General features: G+C 30.4%; 2 protein-coding genes across 2 annotated transcripts; one reads left to right on the top strand and one right to left on the bottom strand.

Annotated features, from left to right (window-relative positions):
- Window positions 1–4,795: 4,795 nt before the first annotated feature.
- LOC106419597 (probable methyltransferase At1g27930) lies at window positions 4,796–5,997 on the bottom strand. Its single transcript, XM_013860413.3, has one exon. It carries the CDS (start codon window positions 5,923–5,925, stop codon window positions 5,059–5,061), a length of 867 nt encoding a protein of 288 aa, XP_013715867.1. The 5' UTR covers window positions 5,926–5,997; the 3' UTR covers window positions 4,796–5,058.
- Window positions 5,998–9,674: 3,677 nt separating this feature from the next.
- Window positions 9,675–13,123, top strand: LOC106391989 (probable DNA primase large subunit). The gene is made up of 18 exons (XM_013832750.3): window positions 9,675–9,902; window positions 9,976–10,037; window positions 10,121–10,224; window positions 10,302–10,383; window positions 10,466–10,525; window positions 10,596–10,653; window positions 10,778–10,797; window positions 10,897–10,980; window positions 11,074–11,138; window positions 11,216–11,264; window positions 11,344–11,391; window positions 11,477–11,566; window positions 11,663–11,722; window positions 11,859–11,918; window positions 12,174–12,248; window positions 12,336–12,421; window positions 12,720–12,813; window positions 12,913–13,123. Exons 1-18 carry the CDS (start codon window positions 9,764–9,766, stop codon window positions 13,039–13,041), a joined length of 1,365 nt encoding a protein of 454 aa, XP_013688204.1. The 5' UTR covers window positions 9,675–9,763; the 3' UTR covers window positions 13,042–13,123.
- Window positions 13,124–13,428: the final 305 nt, after the last annotated feature.

Raw genomic sequence — 13,428 nt, 5'->3', positions numbered from 1 at the left:
AGTGCTGTCAATATATATATGCTCTCTTTACCAGAGCGAGTAGTTTACTTTAGAACATCCCTTTGACCAGATATAATTGCATTTACAAATATGATTCGCTAATCACTTGTAATGATTTTATATCAGTTAAGCACCATTTCAACCTCAAAAATGAGATTTTCATTACTCGTGTAAAAGAAACAACAAATAAAAATATATAGGTTATCTAAAATATAAAAAGAAAGAAATAATTATTTTGTTTTCTATATTTCTATATTGGTTTCAGCTAAATTTATCATATATATTTCTGTTTAGGTTAAATGGTTTGCTTATGCAACATATTTGAAAGATATTCACATACTTAGGCCTCAAATAGGTAACGAAGATAAAAAATAATGCAGATCAAACAGAAACGCATATCAAGCAAAACAAATGCAGATCAAACATAACAAATGCAAATCAAACTAATATTGAATATTATTAATCATAAACTTTAACTTATTTGTAACATATATTTTTCCTAATTTATTAAATTAACTAATTCAAAACATATTTTACTTTTTTTTATTTGAATGGATGTAGTAAAAAATCCATGCATGTGTTATAATACATTGTATTCAACTATTACAAATATAATTTATATTTAACTATTTTTAAGAATGTTATATAAAAACAGTAATCATGTAGTAAAAGATAAAATGCATACATGTGTCATAATATATTTGTAGAGAATTAAGTAATTCTTTACTAAGTATTATGAAATATAAAACTTAACTTATTTTAAACATATTAAATTTTTAATCATTCATTAAAAATTAATTAAACGTGTAGCTAAACATTTTGAATAATTTTTAATATATGTAGATATATGAATCAACTAAAAATATTTAAAAAAACTAATTAAGCATAAGATAAAATACTGCTTTATTAAAAAATAAAATTAACTAAATAAAACATGAAAGTGCATGTATATGTCATACTATATTTTAAAAGAATAAGTCAATATTTACTAAGTATTAAACTATTAATGAATCTAAAATCTAATTTATTTTAAATAAACAGAAATAAAATATTATATTATTTATAGATGATATATTAAAGAGAGAAAAAAAACTACAAATGCCCATTGGTCACCTGCCCATCACGATTCACGAGCTCCCTCCTTCCCTTTTTTACATGCAGTCCAAAAAATCAATATAACAATAATCTGCATTTAGAACATTATTAGTTTATTCATTATTTTTAGTATAATTGATGAATAAGTGTTAAATGCAGTTTTCTCTGCATAATTATTTCACATGTATATCTCTTGTCTCTCTCATGCTTCACATTCATACCTTTAAGGAAATTTTCAGTATTGGAAGATTTTACGTGTACCAAAAACGCAAAATATAAGAACAGATAACCTGGCGTACAGTGCTTGAAAACAGTTGTTTTTATTTGTTCACATGGATACAGAGTTCCCAAACTTGGTTTGCCTAGTTGTCATAGAATCTGGTTATGCTGTCGACAAAAAAAAATTATGTTTAGATTCTTTTATATTTAAATCATATTAGTGTTTACTAGTTATCTATGTATTTATTTTACTAAAATCTTGATTAAACAGTAACTATTTCTATTTGAAAAAAAATATCATTTTAAATCACAACTTTCGAATTTGGTTGAAATAAAACATCAATTTTTACATAGACCAAAAAACACTTAACTTTGGTTGAAAAGCCATTTTAATCATAAACTTCCGTTGATCATATCATTTGAGTCATACTCTTAGTCAACGGTTAAAATTGACTAACAATAGGCCTAAAATAGCTTTTAAAGGTGTTGCATTTTTTTGGTAAAAATATAAATCAGCATTTTTCAATAAAAATTGGATGTTAAATTTTAGAATAAATTATTTAGTAACTATATGAATACTGAATAAACAAAAATATTTATTTTATTTATTTTATTTATATAAAATTTATATAATTTTCATTTATATTAAAAATAATAAGTTAATATATCATTAGTTCAGTGATTATTTATAAATAATTATCAAGAAATTTTATAATTATTTATGATAATTATGAAACTTTTAATAACTATTCTTATAATCCTAATTGGATTATGGATTATGTTTTATAATTTTACTGTCAAATTTTTTTTAAAAAGAAAATATTAACGTATCTTTTTGATTCTCAGAAGAATAAAATTAATGGTATATGGATACTTGGTGATTCCAATGATGTAGCAACATTTTGGAATCTTATAACACATTCATAGAAATTATATAAATTTTGTTTTTGAAGATATTGATTATAAACATAAAGAAACATGAAGAATCTATCAACCGGTAACTCTTTTCGTTTGAGAATTAAAATTTGAATTAACATTTCGCTAACATGATCCAAATAAGATTATATACATAGTTATAAAATTGATCATAAATCATTATAAAGTTTTTATAATCACTTTATAGCTAAATACTCAATTAATGATATGTTAATTAATTATTTTAGAATACAAATGAAAATTATTGAAATTTTTATTTTGAAATTTTTACCAAAAAAATAGGTGCTTTATTTCAACCAAAGTTGAAAGTTGATGATTTAAATGACATTTTTTTCATTTCTATTCAAGTAAAGTAACGTTTATTGTTGTTCTGATAATTGTTTTCTTACACTGGTTTTATTCCATAAAAGGAAAAGAAATAAGGACAAACAAAATTTCTCCCGGCACACACACCTCTGAAGATAGAGGATTAGGAGGGAAAGATAAATAGAAAGGAAAAGAGATAATATAGCACGAAAGACAAGATAAACCAGTAGGTGTTATTACAGCAAAAAGTCTAGGAACAAGCCCTAGCACTCCAACACTAGTTGGGAATAGCCAGCTTACTAGACACTGATATGGATCTTGAAAAGAGACCATAGTCAGCCATTTCCCTTTGGAGGCCTCTTCTTGGATACTAGAATCAAGCTAACAAGGTCCACCAGTCGCAAGGTATGATTGGTACCAGTGGTAAGTTGTAACGCTTCCAGCAATAAGAATTGATGACACATTAGCAATACCAAATGGTCTTGTTTTGAAATGAGACAATTAGGTGTTCCCGTTCCAGCAGTATACGGACTTCTAATACTATTAACGAAAACATGACAATAATTATCATAGTGTAGACAAGTCTTCTTCTTTTATTCCTTTATCAATTATGTTCCTAGTCGGCTTCAGTTTAGCTACCGTTGAACAAATTTAAACTGAAAAGTACTAGCCTTATAGATAGTTGATCACATCAAATATCACCATCACTGAAACGTGTCCAAGAAGACAATAGAAGCCAGACCACCCAAAATGAAACTTTATCAAATTTGAAAGGAGGTGATACATAAGATATAAAAAAACCACAACCGTTGAACGAAAATGCCAGAGCAAAACCAAAGAGAAAAGCCACAACGGAAAACTGATTGTCTAAACTGCCGATTCACCACCACTACTTGACGAAAACATTCTTCATGTGCCTCCAATGGCCTTTAAACCAAAGACCTATCTCATCTTGGAAAAAAGAAAAACTAGAACATATATAACATTATGAAAGAGACAACGATAACAAGAAAAGTGATTGCCTCCGGTGCTATGGAAGCCATCATAGACAAGAAGTGGCTTGACCTAATCTTCGTTTTACGTTTGATTGATAACTGGTTTTAAGTTACGTTTCTATCTTATTTGAATTTTATTTAATTGATATAAGAAGTTATATGTGTCAAAGTCTATTTAAACATGTGTTGTGATCATGTCAATTACTAAGTTCAATTAAATAATATATCATAGAAATATACTTTTATAAAATAGAAGTTCTAATCTTTCTATTTAGAATTAGTAATTTATGACACATTTTCAGGGAAAATCTCCATAATTATATTTTAATATTTATCCAAAAATATTATTCAATGATAAAAATACTCCAAATAAAACTAATTTGACAAGAAAACATTAAATTACTCTAACTTTTAAACATTAATCCCACTCCACCCTTTAATACTAAATCCTAATTAATACACCTAAATCAAAATATAAAATGTTCATTTAACTTTTAACTAATGCTATTTTAAAAATCTTTTTACTGTGCTAATTCTATTACTGCTATTTGAGGGTATTTCTCTTGTTTAAATTGATCTAATATATTAATAGGACTAATGGGTTTAGTGCTGAGCAAAAAAGGTTTAGTATATAACTTTTATTATGTTAAAAGATTTTCATATATATATATATATATATATATATATATATATATCAAATTTAAGTGATAAACTTGATTTTAAGAAATTATATTATAGTATAATAAGATTTTTTTTCTTTTATCGAGAACTGTCGTCAACTTGTTACATCTTTTATGATAAGCTTGAACATATATTGACCCAATTGATTCTAATGAATAGTTGAGCCCATTTCTACCTACAAGTCCAATTATAAGCCCAGATGGTCCACATATATCATTGAATAAGGACTAGAATAAAGTTTAGGATTGTCAACTGCACGTAAAATCTTAGGTTTGTTTGTATCTCAATAGCTTATTGTAAATAACCAATGGGGAGAGGGGGAATCAATCTCCTAAAATATACGAGATATTTTAAGTTGATAGCAACCATGTTTACTTTCTCTATCATTTTAAATTTTTCATACAACTCTTATTTTTTTGTCAAGGGCATACAACTCTTTTTTTTAAACGTTTTAACCTTAAAATTTCCATCCTATTTGTTAGAATCATCTTTTAACTGGATAGAAGTGAGAACGCCTAAATATTACAACAATGAATCATTTAGCAATTTGTAAAATTTATAACTTAGCAAAAATGAAACCAGCCTCGAACATTGATGTCCAAGACAAACCAGCCTTGCACGCCAAGTCAAAAAGACTAGATCTTTGATTCAGTAATTTTCTACAGCACACCATATAAAAATAAAGAGTAATAGCGATAGGATAAATGATTTATTTTAATGTGAAGCCTTTGGATAGTTGTATTTAAAAACAAACGATTTAAAAATCAGAAAAGCTATGCGGTGTTCAATGTAAAGGAAGTAACCAGTAACCGAATATGGGCGCAATCTAGCAGAATCGATCCCCTGGCTGATCGCTCATGTTAGCGGCGTTGGGTATTTCGAAGTGCCAGAGCCTACCAGCGGATTTGACTCTATACTTCTCACAAAGAAACTCATTGGCGTAAGCTTTCTCCACTTTGCGGTCAACGTCATGAAGGAAAACGTGCGTCGTGCCAGCACCCTTCCGGTTACGTGCCATGACGGCTGATGAGAATATGGCTGCCATCCTCCCTGGCGCGGTTGCGAAGTACCCTTTTGGTGCGTCCACCATGATCAAATCCCACTCGGTATCATAAAACTCATCAGGAAGTGAAGTCAACGCCAATGGACATTTTTCGTTGTAGCGGATGGGGAAAGCGTTGGCTGGTAAACATTTAGGTTCAGACCGGTAGGTTTTGAGAAGACGGTCCGCTTGAGAAAGTTGGGTCCGATACTGAACATGGTGGGCTCTTAGGGACGGTGCGTCCTTGAGGACGGCCTGGATCCATTCAGGATCCTCCTCCATGAACACAGTGGTGCCACCTGGATTGAGGGAGGCCCACATGAGGGAGTCACGACCGAGGCCAAAGACAAGAAAATTGCAAGGTAAACGGTCCTTAAGGACTTCTAAGGAGATAGAGATCTCATCGAAGGTTTGTTGAGGGACGGTGCGTGAGGTTGCGTAATGGACGATGGATTGGAGCTGGATTGGTGTGGCTGTGTATTCTGCTATGGATTTTGCAGTTGTTTTAGCCGTGGAACATAGTGATAAAGTGTTGTCCGTAGATCGGATGAAACTGGTGATGAGCACTGCGCCACCAATAAGTCCAGCTAGAGCCAGCACGATGAACCAAGGTCGCTCTAGAAGCGTGTGCTTTGCACTTTTGTGATTCATGTTTGATTTTGTTTTTCGTATTTTCTTGCGTTTGGCGAGAGATTGTTATACAAGGGTGGATGAGAAGGTGGAGAAATAATGCTCAGGGAGACGTCAACGAACACGACGCACGTCGGTCTCAATCATTGCACGTTACTTGTTGTTCTTATCATCTAATTTAATTATTTCATTTATAAATAAATCTTTGCTGGTCGGATCTTGATTTTATTGCATTATTTACCTGCCAATTGAAAACTTAAAAAATAGTAATTGTAAGAAAAAATGTATCGTACGTAGTTGACATATTAATGAACAAAAAATTATTATATCAGGCAAATTTAATTATAGTTTAGGGTTTAGAGTTTAAAATTTATGGTTTATGGTTTAGAGTTTTGAGTTTATGATTTAAGCTTTAGAGTTTAAGATTTAGAATTTTAGGTTTAAAGTTTAGGATTTTGGATTTAAAGTTTAGAGTTTATGGTTTAATATTTATGGTTTAGAATTTAAGGTTTTGATTTTAGTATTTTAGAGTTTAGGGGTTTTTAGGCGGCCTTAACGTTCGTGTTCTAGTTATTTTATTATTATTTTTATTTTTTAACTAATCATAAAATGACACGTTGGTTGATTATAAAAATAAAAATTCCATATGATAGCATTTTTTGTTTATTTTCACAAAATAGTCATGAAAAAAAATGACTAAAATAAATTTTATTAAAAGATAAAAATATATTTATACCTTAGGGTTAACTAATCTAGACTTAGGATTTAGTTTCAAATTTTAAAACATAAAAAAAGAATTAAAATTTTCAAAACAAAAAAAAAATTATTTTGGTCACTTTTCTCCTTGAAAGTTATTTTTTTTTACAAAATTTTTAAAAAAATTATTTGACAGAATTGTCCTTATAAAAAGGTGAAGTAAATTTAACCATTCACTATGCATTCACTATACGGGTTGTTAACCCAATATTGTTCAAAATATAATGAAAATAATACAAAACTATAATGAAGAAATGATGAATGCTAAGAGAGGTGTATTCAACTAAGAGTTTCAAATGATTTGTATTAAACTGATAAATCCAATGTTATTCAAATGAATATTTAAAAAAAAAACACTTTAAAATCTCTTATATATTAAAAGAGAAGCATTGCAATAAATGCATTCACATTATAATAGACACGTGTTAGCCTCACAATGATTTGATAATAAATATGCTAACGCGTTCACACTATACTCATAAATGTGTTCACACTATTTACTTTATGTTTTTTTTAATATAAAACTCACATACATGGTTCCAATAAAACTCTGAAGTTTTCGGTTCAAATAAAAATAGATAACAAATCAAAAGCCAAACTATATATATTATTTTTATTGCTTACGGATAAAGTTGAGCAAAATATTCATAAATTTTAATTCGATTCATTATCCTTTTTGATTTGAACAAAAAAATCTGGATATCCGTAACTCTACGAAACAATCAAATACTAAAATACAATATCCAAAAAAGAAGCAAATCACAAATACCAATATTTTTAAGAACAAATATCTAATTCGATCTATTATATGCATATATATATACATATATGTAAAGAATTATATATATACGTTATATATATATATATATTATATTTGATATCAGTTTTACAATATTTTTATGAATTAAATTTATTATATTAGGTACTAGAATTTAAAAAGTTAAATAATGTTTTATTTTTGTAATAAAATGTTATCATTAAATTTTTCAATTATTTAAATTTTTTATATTTTATTTACGGATCAAATAGGATATTCTTCAAAATTCTAAAATATTTCGGATATCCGAGTCACCGAATATCTAGGTGGCTAAAGATCAAATCGATACGAATGCTTCCAAATACCCAGATATTCGATATGTGTCCACCCTTATTTACAAATACAATTGTATTTTCTTTATATGAAAAAATGACTAATGTCAAGGCCTTTTTTATTTTAAATTAATTTTAATTTTATTTTTCATGTATTATTTTGAACAAAAATGTTATTTAATATTAATTGATAATATCTTTATATATTTCTAAACTATTTTTATATATTTTTTACATACACATACATGTGCACCTTGATGTGAACACTCTGTAACTAAGTATTCACCACAACTGAAGAATCTAATTTTTTGAAAGTTGAAATATTTTTCTTAATTCTTTTTTCACTACTGACCAAATTGTAGTGAAATTATTTGTCTTAATAATTTTCTTTTTTATTTCTTAAACTATTATCTGTTTTGAAACTATTAGTTCGACATGACGAATATTTAAAATTCATAACATGAAAATAAACAAATAATATTAATTTTTGGTTTTTACCAAAAGATTAAAAACAAAAAAAAAACTTAAAACCGAACTAATATCCAGATTAAACATATTTAGTGTCTTTTTATTAAAAATAACGAAACTAATAATCACATCCCGCGCAAGGCGCAGATTATTACCTAGTCCACTATTATTGAACTTGTCATTTTATAAAACACTCTGAAATCTATTGTTATTGAACACAATTTAAGTTGAAGATTAGTTATAAAAATAAATATCTAAATCTCATGGTTTTAGTTGGAATTCTGGAGTTGTTTAACAAAAATCACACGAAATTCTAATATTCACCTACAATCATCTAAAACTCACTAAAATCAAATAGTTTCAAATTTTAGACTCAATACACCCCCTCAAAGATTTTGTTACAGCTGTAAGAAATGCTACTAACATTTCTATTTTTTTTTATAAATGAAACTAATTATCTCTCCATTGAATTAAGATGGATGTTTTAGAAAAAAACATTTGTTTCATAAAGATACTTTTGTGTTTTCTATTAAAAAGCTGTATATTGCAAGAAAATTTATTGAATTATTATTGGTTAAAATTATTGTGTGTTTTTTTGTTAGCTACTGGTTAAGGTTATTGAAAATTACAAAAAATGATACATTGTTTATAGTAATCTAATGTGTGAAAACACTAAAAATTTATCTTTGTGTGGAACATAGAGAATAATTACTTATACTCTCTTAGTTTTATAAATAATTTCTTTTCACATAGATTAGATTCAGAAAATCATTAAATTTTGTTACATAGTTAACTCTCTCCGTTTTTAAAATAGATCATTTTATGATTATGCACATATATTAAGAATTTTTTTTTTTCAAAGTAAAATGTCATTAGTCATTTATCTAACTACATTTCAATCATTAATAAAATAAAAGGTATAAGATTATTGGTCACACAAAATTAATTGTTAATAACTTTCACATAGAAAATTTAAAATGTTATCTAGAATAACATTTTTAAAGTTTGTCCTTATTTTGAAGATTGTCCAATCTCACACGTATTACCACATATGATTTTGCAAGAGGATATTATGACATGTATAGTTTTATTTATAAAAACACTATACTTTTGGTAATAACTGTAGATAATTATGAAATTAGATGAAATTACATTTTACGTACCCATAGACGGTAGATTCAACTTTATAATATCTGTAGAACGAAAAGTGAAATTATGTCTAAACAATAATTACTTATCACAAAATATTTTTCATATAAATTTTCATGAACAAAATTTGTAGAAACAAATATTATATACACAGTTAAAAGAAGAATAAAAAACTTTTTTTTAATCTCGTGGGTTCCGTTATTCTAATATTATTACTGACAAAAGCCCTCTAACAGGCCCAACAAAGAAAGTCCCGCTCTCCAGCCTACATATTTTCCCGCGCTTTTTATCGTCAACCCTTTTCTGTTTAGCGCCGCGCCCCTTTGTGCTTACTTTGCCGAGAGAGTGAGGAAACAACAACACACACAGAGAACGTCGAAAGAAGAACAAGTTAGAGATGGAGGTGATACGATCTCAGAAACGAACTCCCTCCAACGACACCGTTTCAAATCCCAAGATCCCACTATACCTCACAGCTCCACAGATGGAAGTCCGATTAGAAGAATTCGAGCTCTTCGCCATAGATCGCCTCCGAGGTTTAACTCAAATCCATCTCCTTACGCTGAGAATCTATCTGGGTTCTGATCAATTTTGTTGATTTGTGATTAGTTCTGAAAGGGGTCTCAGATGGATTAGCCCGCGGGAGAAACCCTAAGGAAATGGATGATCTGGTGAGCTTCACCATGAAAACTCAATTGCTTCTAGATTGTTTTGTTAATTGTTATCTCAATCCGATTCGTTTTTGTGATTAAAGGTGGACACTTTGTGGAAAGAACATATGAGAGACCCTGATGCGTCCTTAATGTTCAACAAAGATATCATCTCACATTTTGTGTTACGTCTCGTTTATTGCAGATCGTAAGCTTTGTTCTTGTCTTATTTTCTATCTTCAGTTTGTTTTGGTTTCTTAAAGCTGATTCTTTTTTTTTTTAAAGGGATGAATTGAAGAAATGGTTTCTTAGCATGGAGACTGCTCTTTTCCGACATAGGTTCCGGCTTCAGAACTTTGAAGCTCAGGTACTCTGTTCCTTCTTTTTGGTTTGGTTTGCTTTTGGATGTATCTGGTGATAAAAGTTTAATTTTCTATTCTTGTTCACAGAGAGCAATTGTGGGAGAGTTTGGATTACCGTATAAGGCAGTCACAGGAGCAGAACTTGAGGTAACGTTTTAGAGTTTTATTTTATGGTGTTTATTCAGAGTCCAAATCGTATATCTTTGACTATTTGCAGGGTTTGAAGGAGAGGTTGGGGCAAGTGGTACGTTCACTGGGTCAAATTTCACCTACAGGTAATGATCACATAGATGAACTTTGCTGCATTTATATATGATTTTCTTACCTTTATCTCTGAGCTATTTAGCAGTAGGACTTGTACTTTTTCTTACGGAAAGTTTCTTGTTTTATTCTTTGCAGTTGAAGCCATATACTACAAGGTACGCCTGCTGCATCTTCTTTTGTATATGTTCATATACCAATAGCTAGGAGTTTCACTTATCTGATCCATTATTCATTTACTCGTTATAAAAAAAAAGGTTCCTTTTGAAGAGGTTCCTGACCTTGTAGCTAGCCGGAGAGTACTTATACAGAAAGGGTATGCCTTTGTTGCTGGGAGTCAGGTAAAGTATTGGTTTCCCTTTCCAGTTTCAAAATATAACGTCTCTTCAGTTGATAGTAGTTTCTCATTTGGATTTCCTTATTTCTCCTATCAGTTGGTTTCTCTTGTTGTCACACAATTTCGATCTCATATATCAAAGGCCCTCATCTTGACAAACAGGTTATTATTCCCTGGTTATATGAATATCTACAAGTTCTAACTTGCTTTAACAAGACTTTCTATTTTTTTTTTGGCAGAAAATGGACTACGACCATTCGAGAGCGAGAGAAAGACAGACTAACTCCAGTTAAGCGCTTGGACTTGAAATCAACTGCTTTATTCACTGTCATTTGTCTCCTTAACTTTATTATCGTTAATCATTCAGATAGTAGAAGCCTTATCTACAAGCTACTTGGGTCCCGACTATTCTCAGGTAAGGATCGTCCTTTATAACTTGTTATATTATTATATACATTCATAGATATGGAATCATTGAAGCTGTTACTTTTCCTCAACAGTCAACTGAGTACGCCGAGATATCACTTAAGGATATTGATCAAGTTGCCAAGAGCTCCTTCCCACTTTGTATGAGGCATCTTTTTGAAAAAGTAAGTTTGCTTCATGGCTTTCAAATCTTCCATTCGTCATTGTTTTACATATCTTACTTCCATGCAACTGTAACATGTGAACTTTTACACACACAGGTTCGAGAAGATCATCATCTAAAACATGGAGGAAGAATGCAACTGGGTCTGTTTTTGAAGGTCTATTCTCTTTAAACCCCCTCCCTTTTCTCATATATTCACATAATGAGTTGAGGCTAGTAAAGATCCAAAGGTTAATTTTTCTTATGCTTTGTCTTGTATTTGTACCTCACTGAAGTTGGCTATTGATGTGTAGGGTGTGGGTCTGAAGCTGGATGACGCCCTAGCATTTTGGAGAGCAGAATTCACCAAAAAGGTAACTTGATTCCAAAATGTTTTTTATCATATCTGTTTTATGTCTCTCCTAGAAGTTGATATGTACTATAATCCAGTTTACAACAACTTTCTCAAAAGAAAGCTAGTTTTTCATGGTCAACTCCCTTTCCACATGTTTTTGTGTGCTATCAAATTTGAATAAGGACATGATGGGTAGACTTTTGTAGGCTAAAACTAAGTTCTACTGAGCTATAGACACTTGTTTGTTTTTTTTTGTTTTTTTTTTTATTTTTAGGTTGGCTCTGAGAGATTCGATAAAGAGTACGCCTACTCCATTCGCCATAACTACGGGAAGGAAGGCAAGAGAACGGTAAGATGCTTATTATAATTTCATTACATGTCAAGGAAAGCTGCAATGATGAGCTTCTGATACCTAATTTTCACATTGCAATTACAGGATTATACCCCTTATGCTTGTCAGAAGATCATCTTATCTGCTCCTGGTGCTGGGGATCATCATGGCTGTCCTTATCGACATTTCAGGTCAGTTTGCTTAGTAAAAATCTGCTCTCTTTCTGTGAAAGAACTAGGAAAGCATTATAGTTATCATGTAAGGTTGTTGTATCTACCAACCCTGCATGTATTATTGTTTTGCTGGATAGAAACAGTTGCTAGCGGCTGCAAACATTTTGAGCTTTAGCTATAGTTTTCATTTATATCTTAATTAGGAAACATAGGGAGTATATCTTAGAGAAACGTAGACTCTTTCGTTGAAGTAAAGATGTGTTAGGTGAATATCAGAGTAATGTATCTCATGGATTTATGGTGCTAAAAATGACAGTGAGGATAACCTGAGAGCAGCACTTGGTAGAATGGGATTGAGTTCTCGTGGAATGGAAGGTGTTATGGATCAAGTGCGGAACAAACATTATCAGGTGATTCATCTTTGTATCTCTAACTAAACCTTAAATCTTTTTTTTACGAGCAAACACTAACGTGGTCTTCTTTATATGCATGTACAATAATACTAAAAGCTTGCATGCACAATGACCTTTGAAGCTGTTTATGGTACATCGTGTGATGCTGGTATCAACCATCCGAACCAATACTTCGAGGAGAGTCAGAAGATTTTGAAATCCAAGACGCCCCCTGCTCCGGTTTAAATAATGTTATCAAATTATGAATATGATGAGGAATTGTGTTGAATTAGAATCTAATTTTTTCAGAAATTTCAACTCCTAAAAACCATGGCATGCATAAACCTTTAGGCTTTAAGTACACCAATATTCAAACCAAATATGGTTCTCTCCTCTCTCACGCAATGTCTCCCTCGCCAGCATTATACATTGGATTCGGACTCGGTCTTATTTTACCAGCTCAGTGGCATGGCTTTACATTTAAAAACCTTCATCTCCGTGGCACTATTAGAGTCTTTGCATATGATCAACATGTCCTAAGGGTATTAAAATAAGCCAAGTTCCCAACTTCAAATCATCATGCAGTAATCATTTTCATATATTTTATAGACTTCAACGGTTGTGTTGTCAAAT

Source organism: Brassica napus, chromosome A2, assembly GCF_020379485.1.
Source record: "Brassica napus cultivar Da-Ae chromosome A2, Da-Ae, whole genome shotgun sequence".
NCBI classification, from domain to species: Eukaryota; Viridiplantae; Streptophyta; class Magnoliopsida; order Brassicales; family Brassicaceae; genus Brassica; species Brassica napus.
The sequence above is the reverse complement of the archived record's forward strand: the minus strand, read 5'-3'. Positions and strand labels throughout refer to the sequence as shown.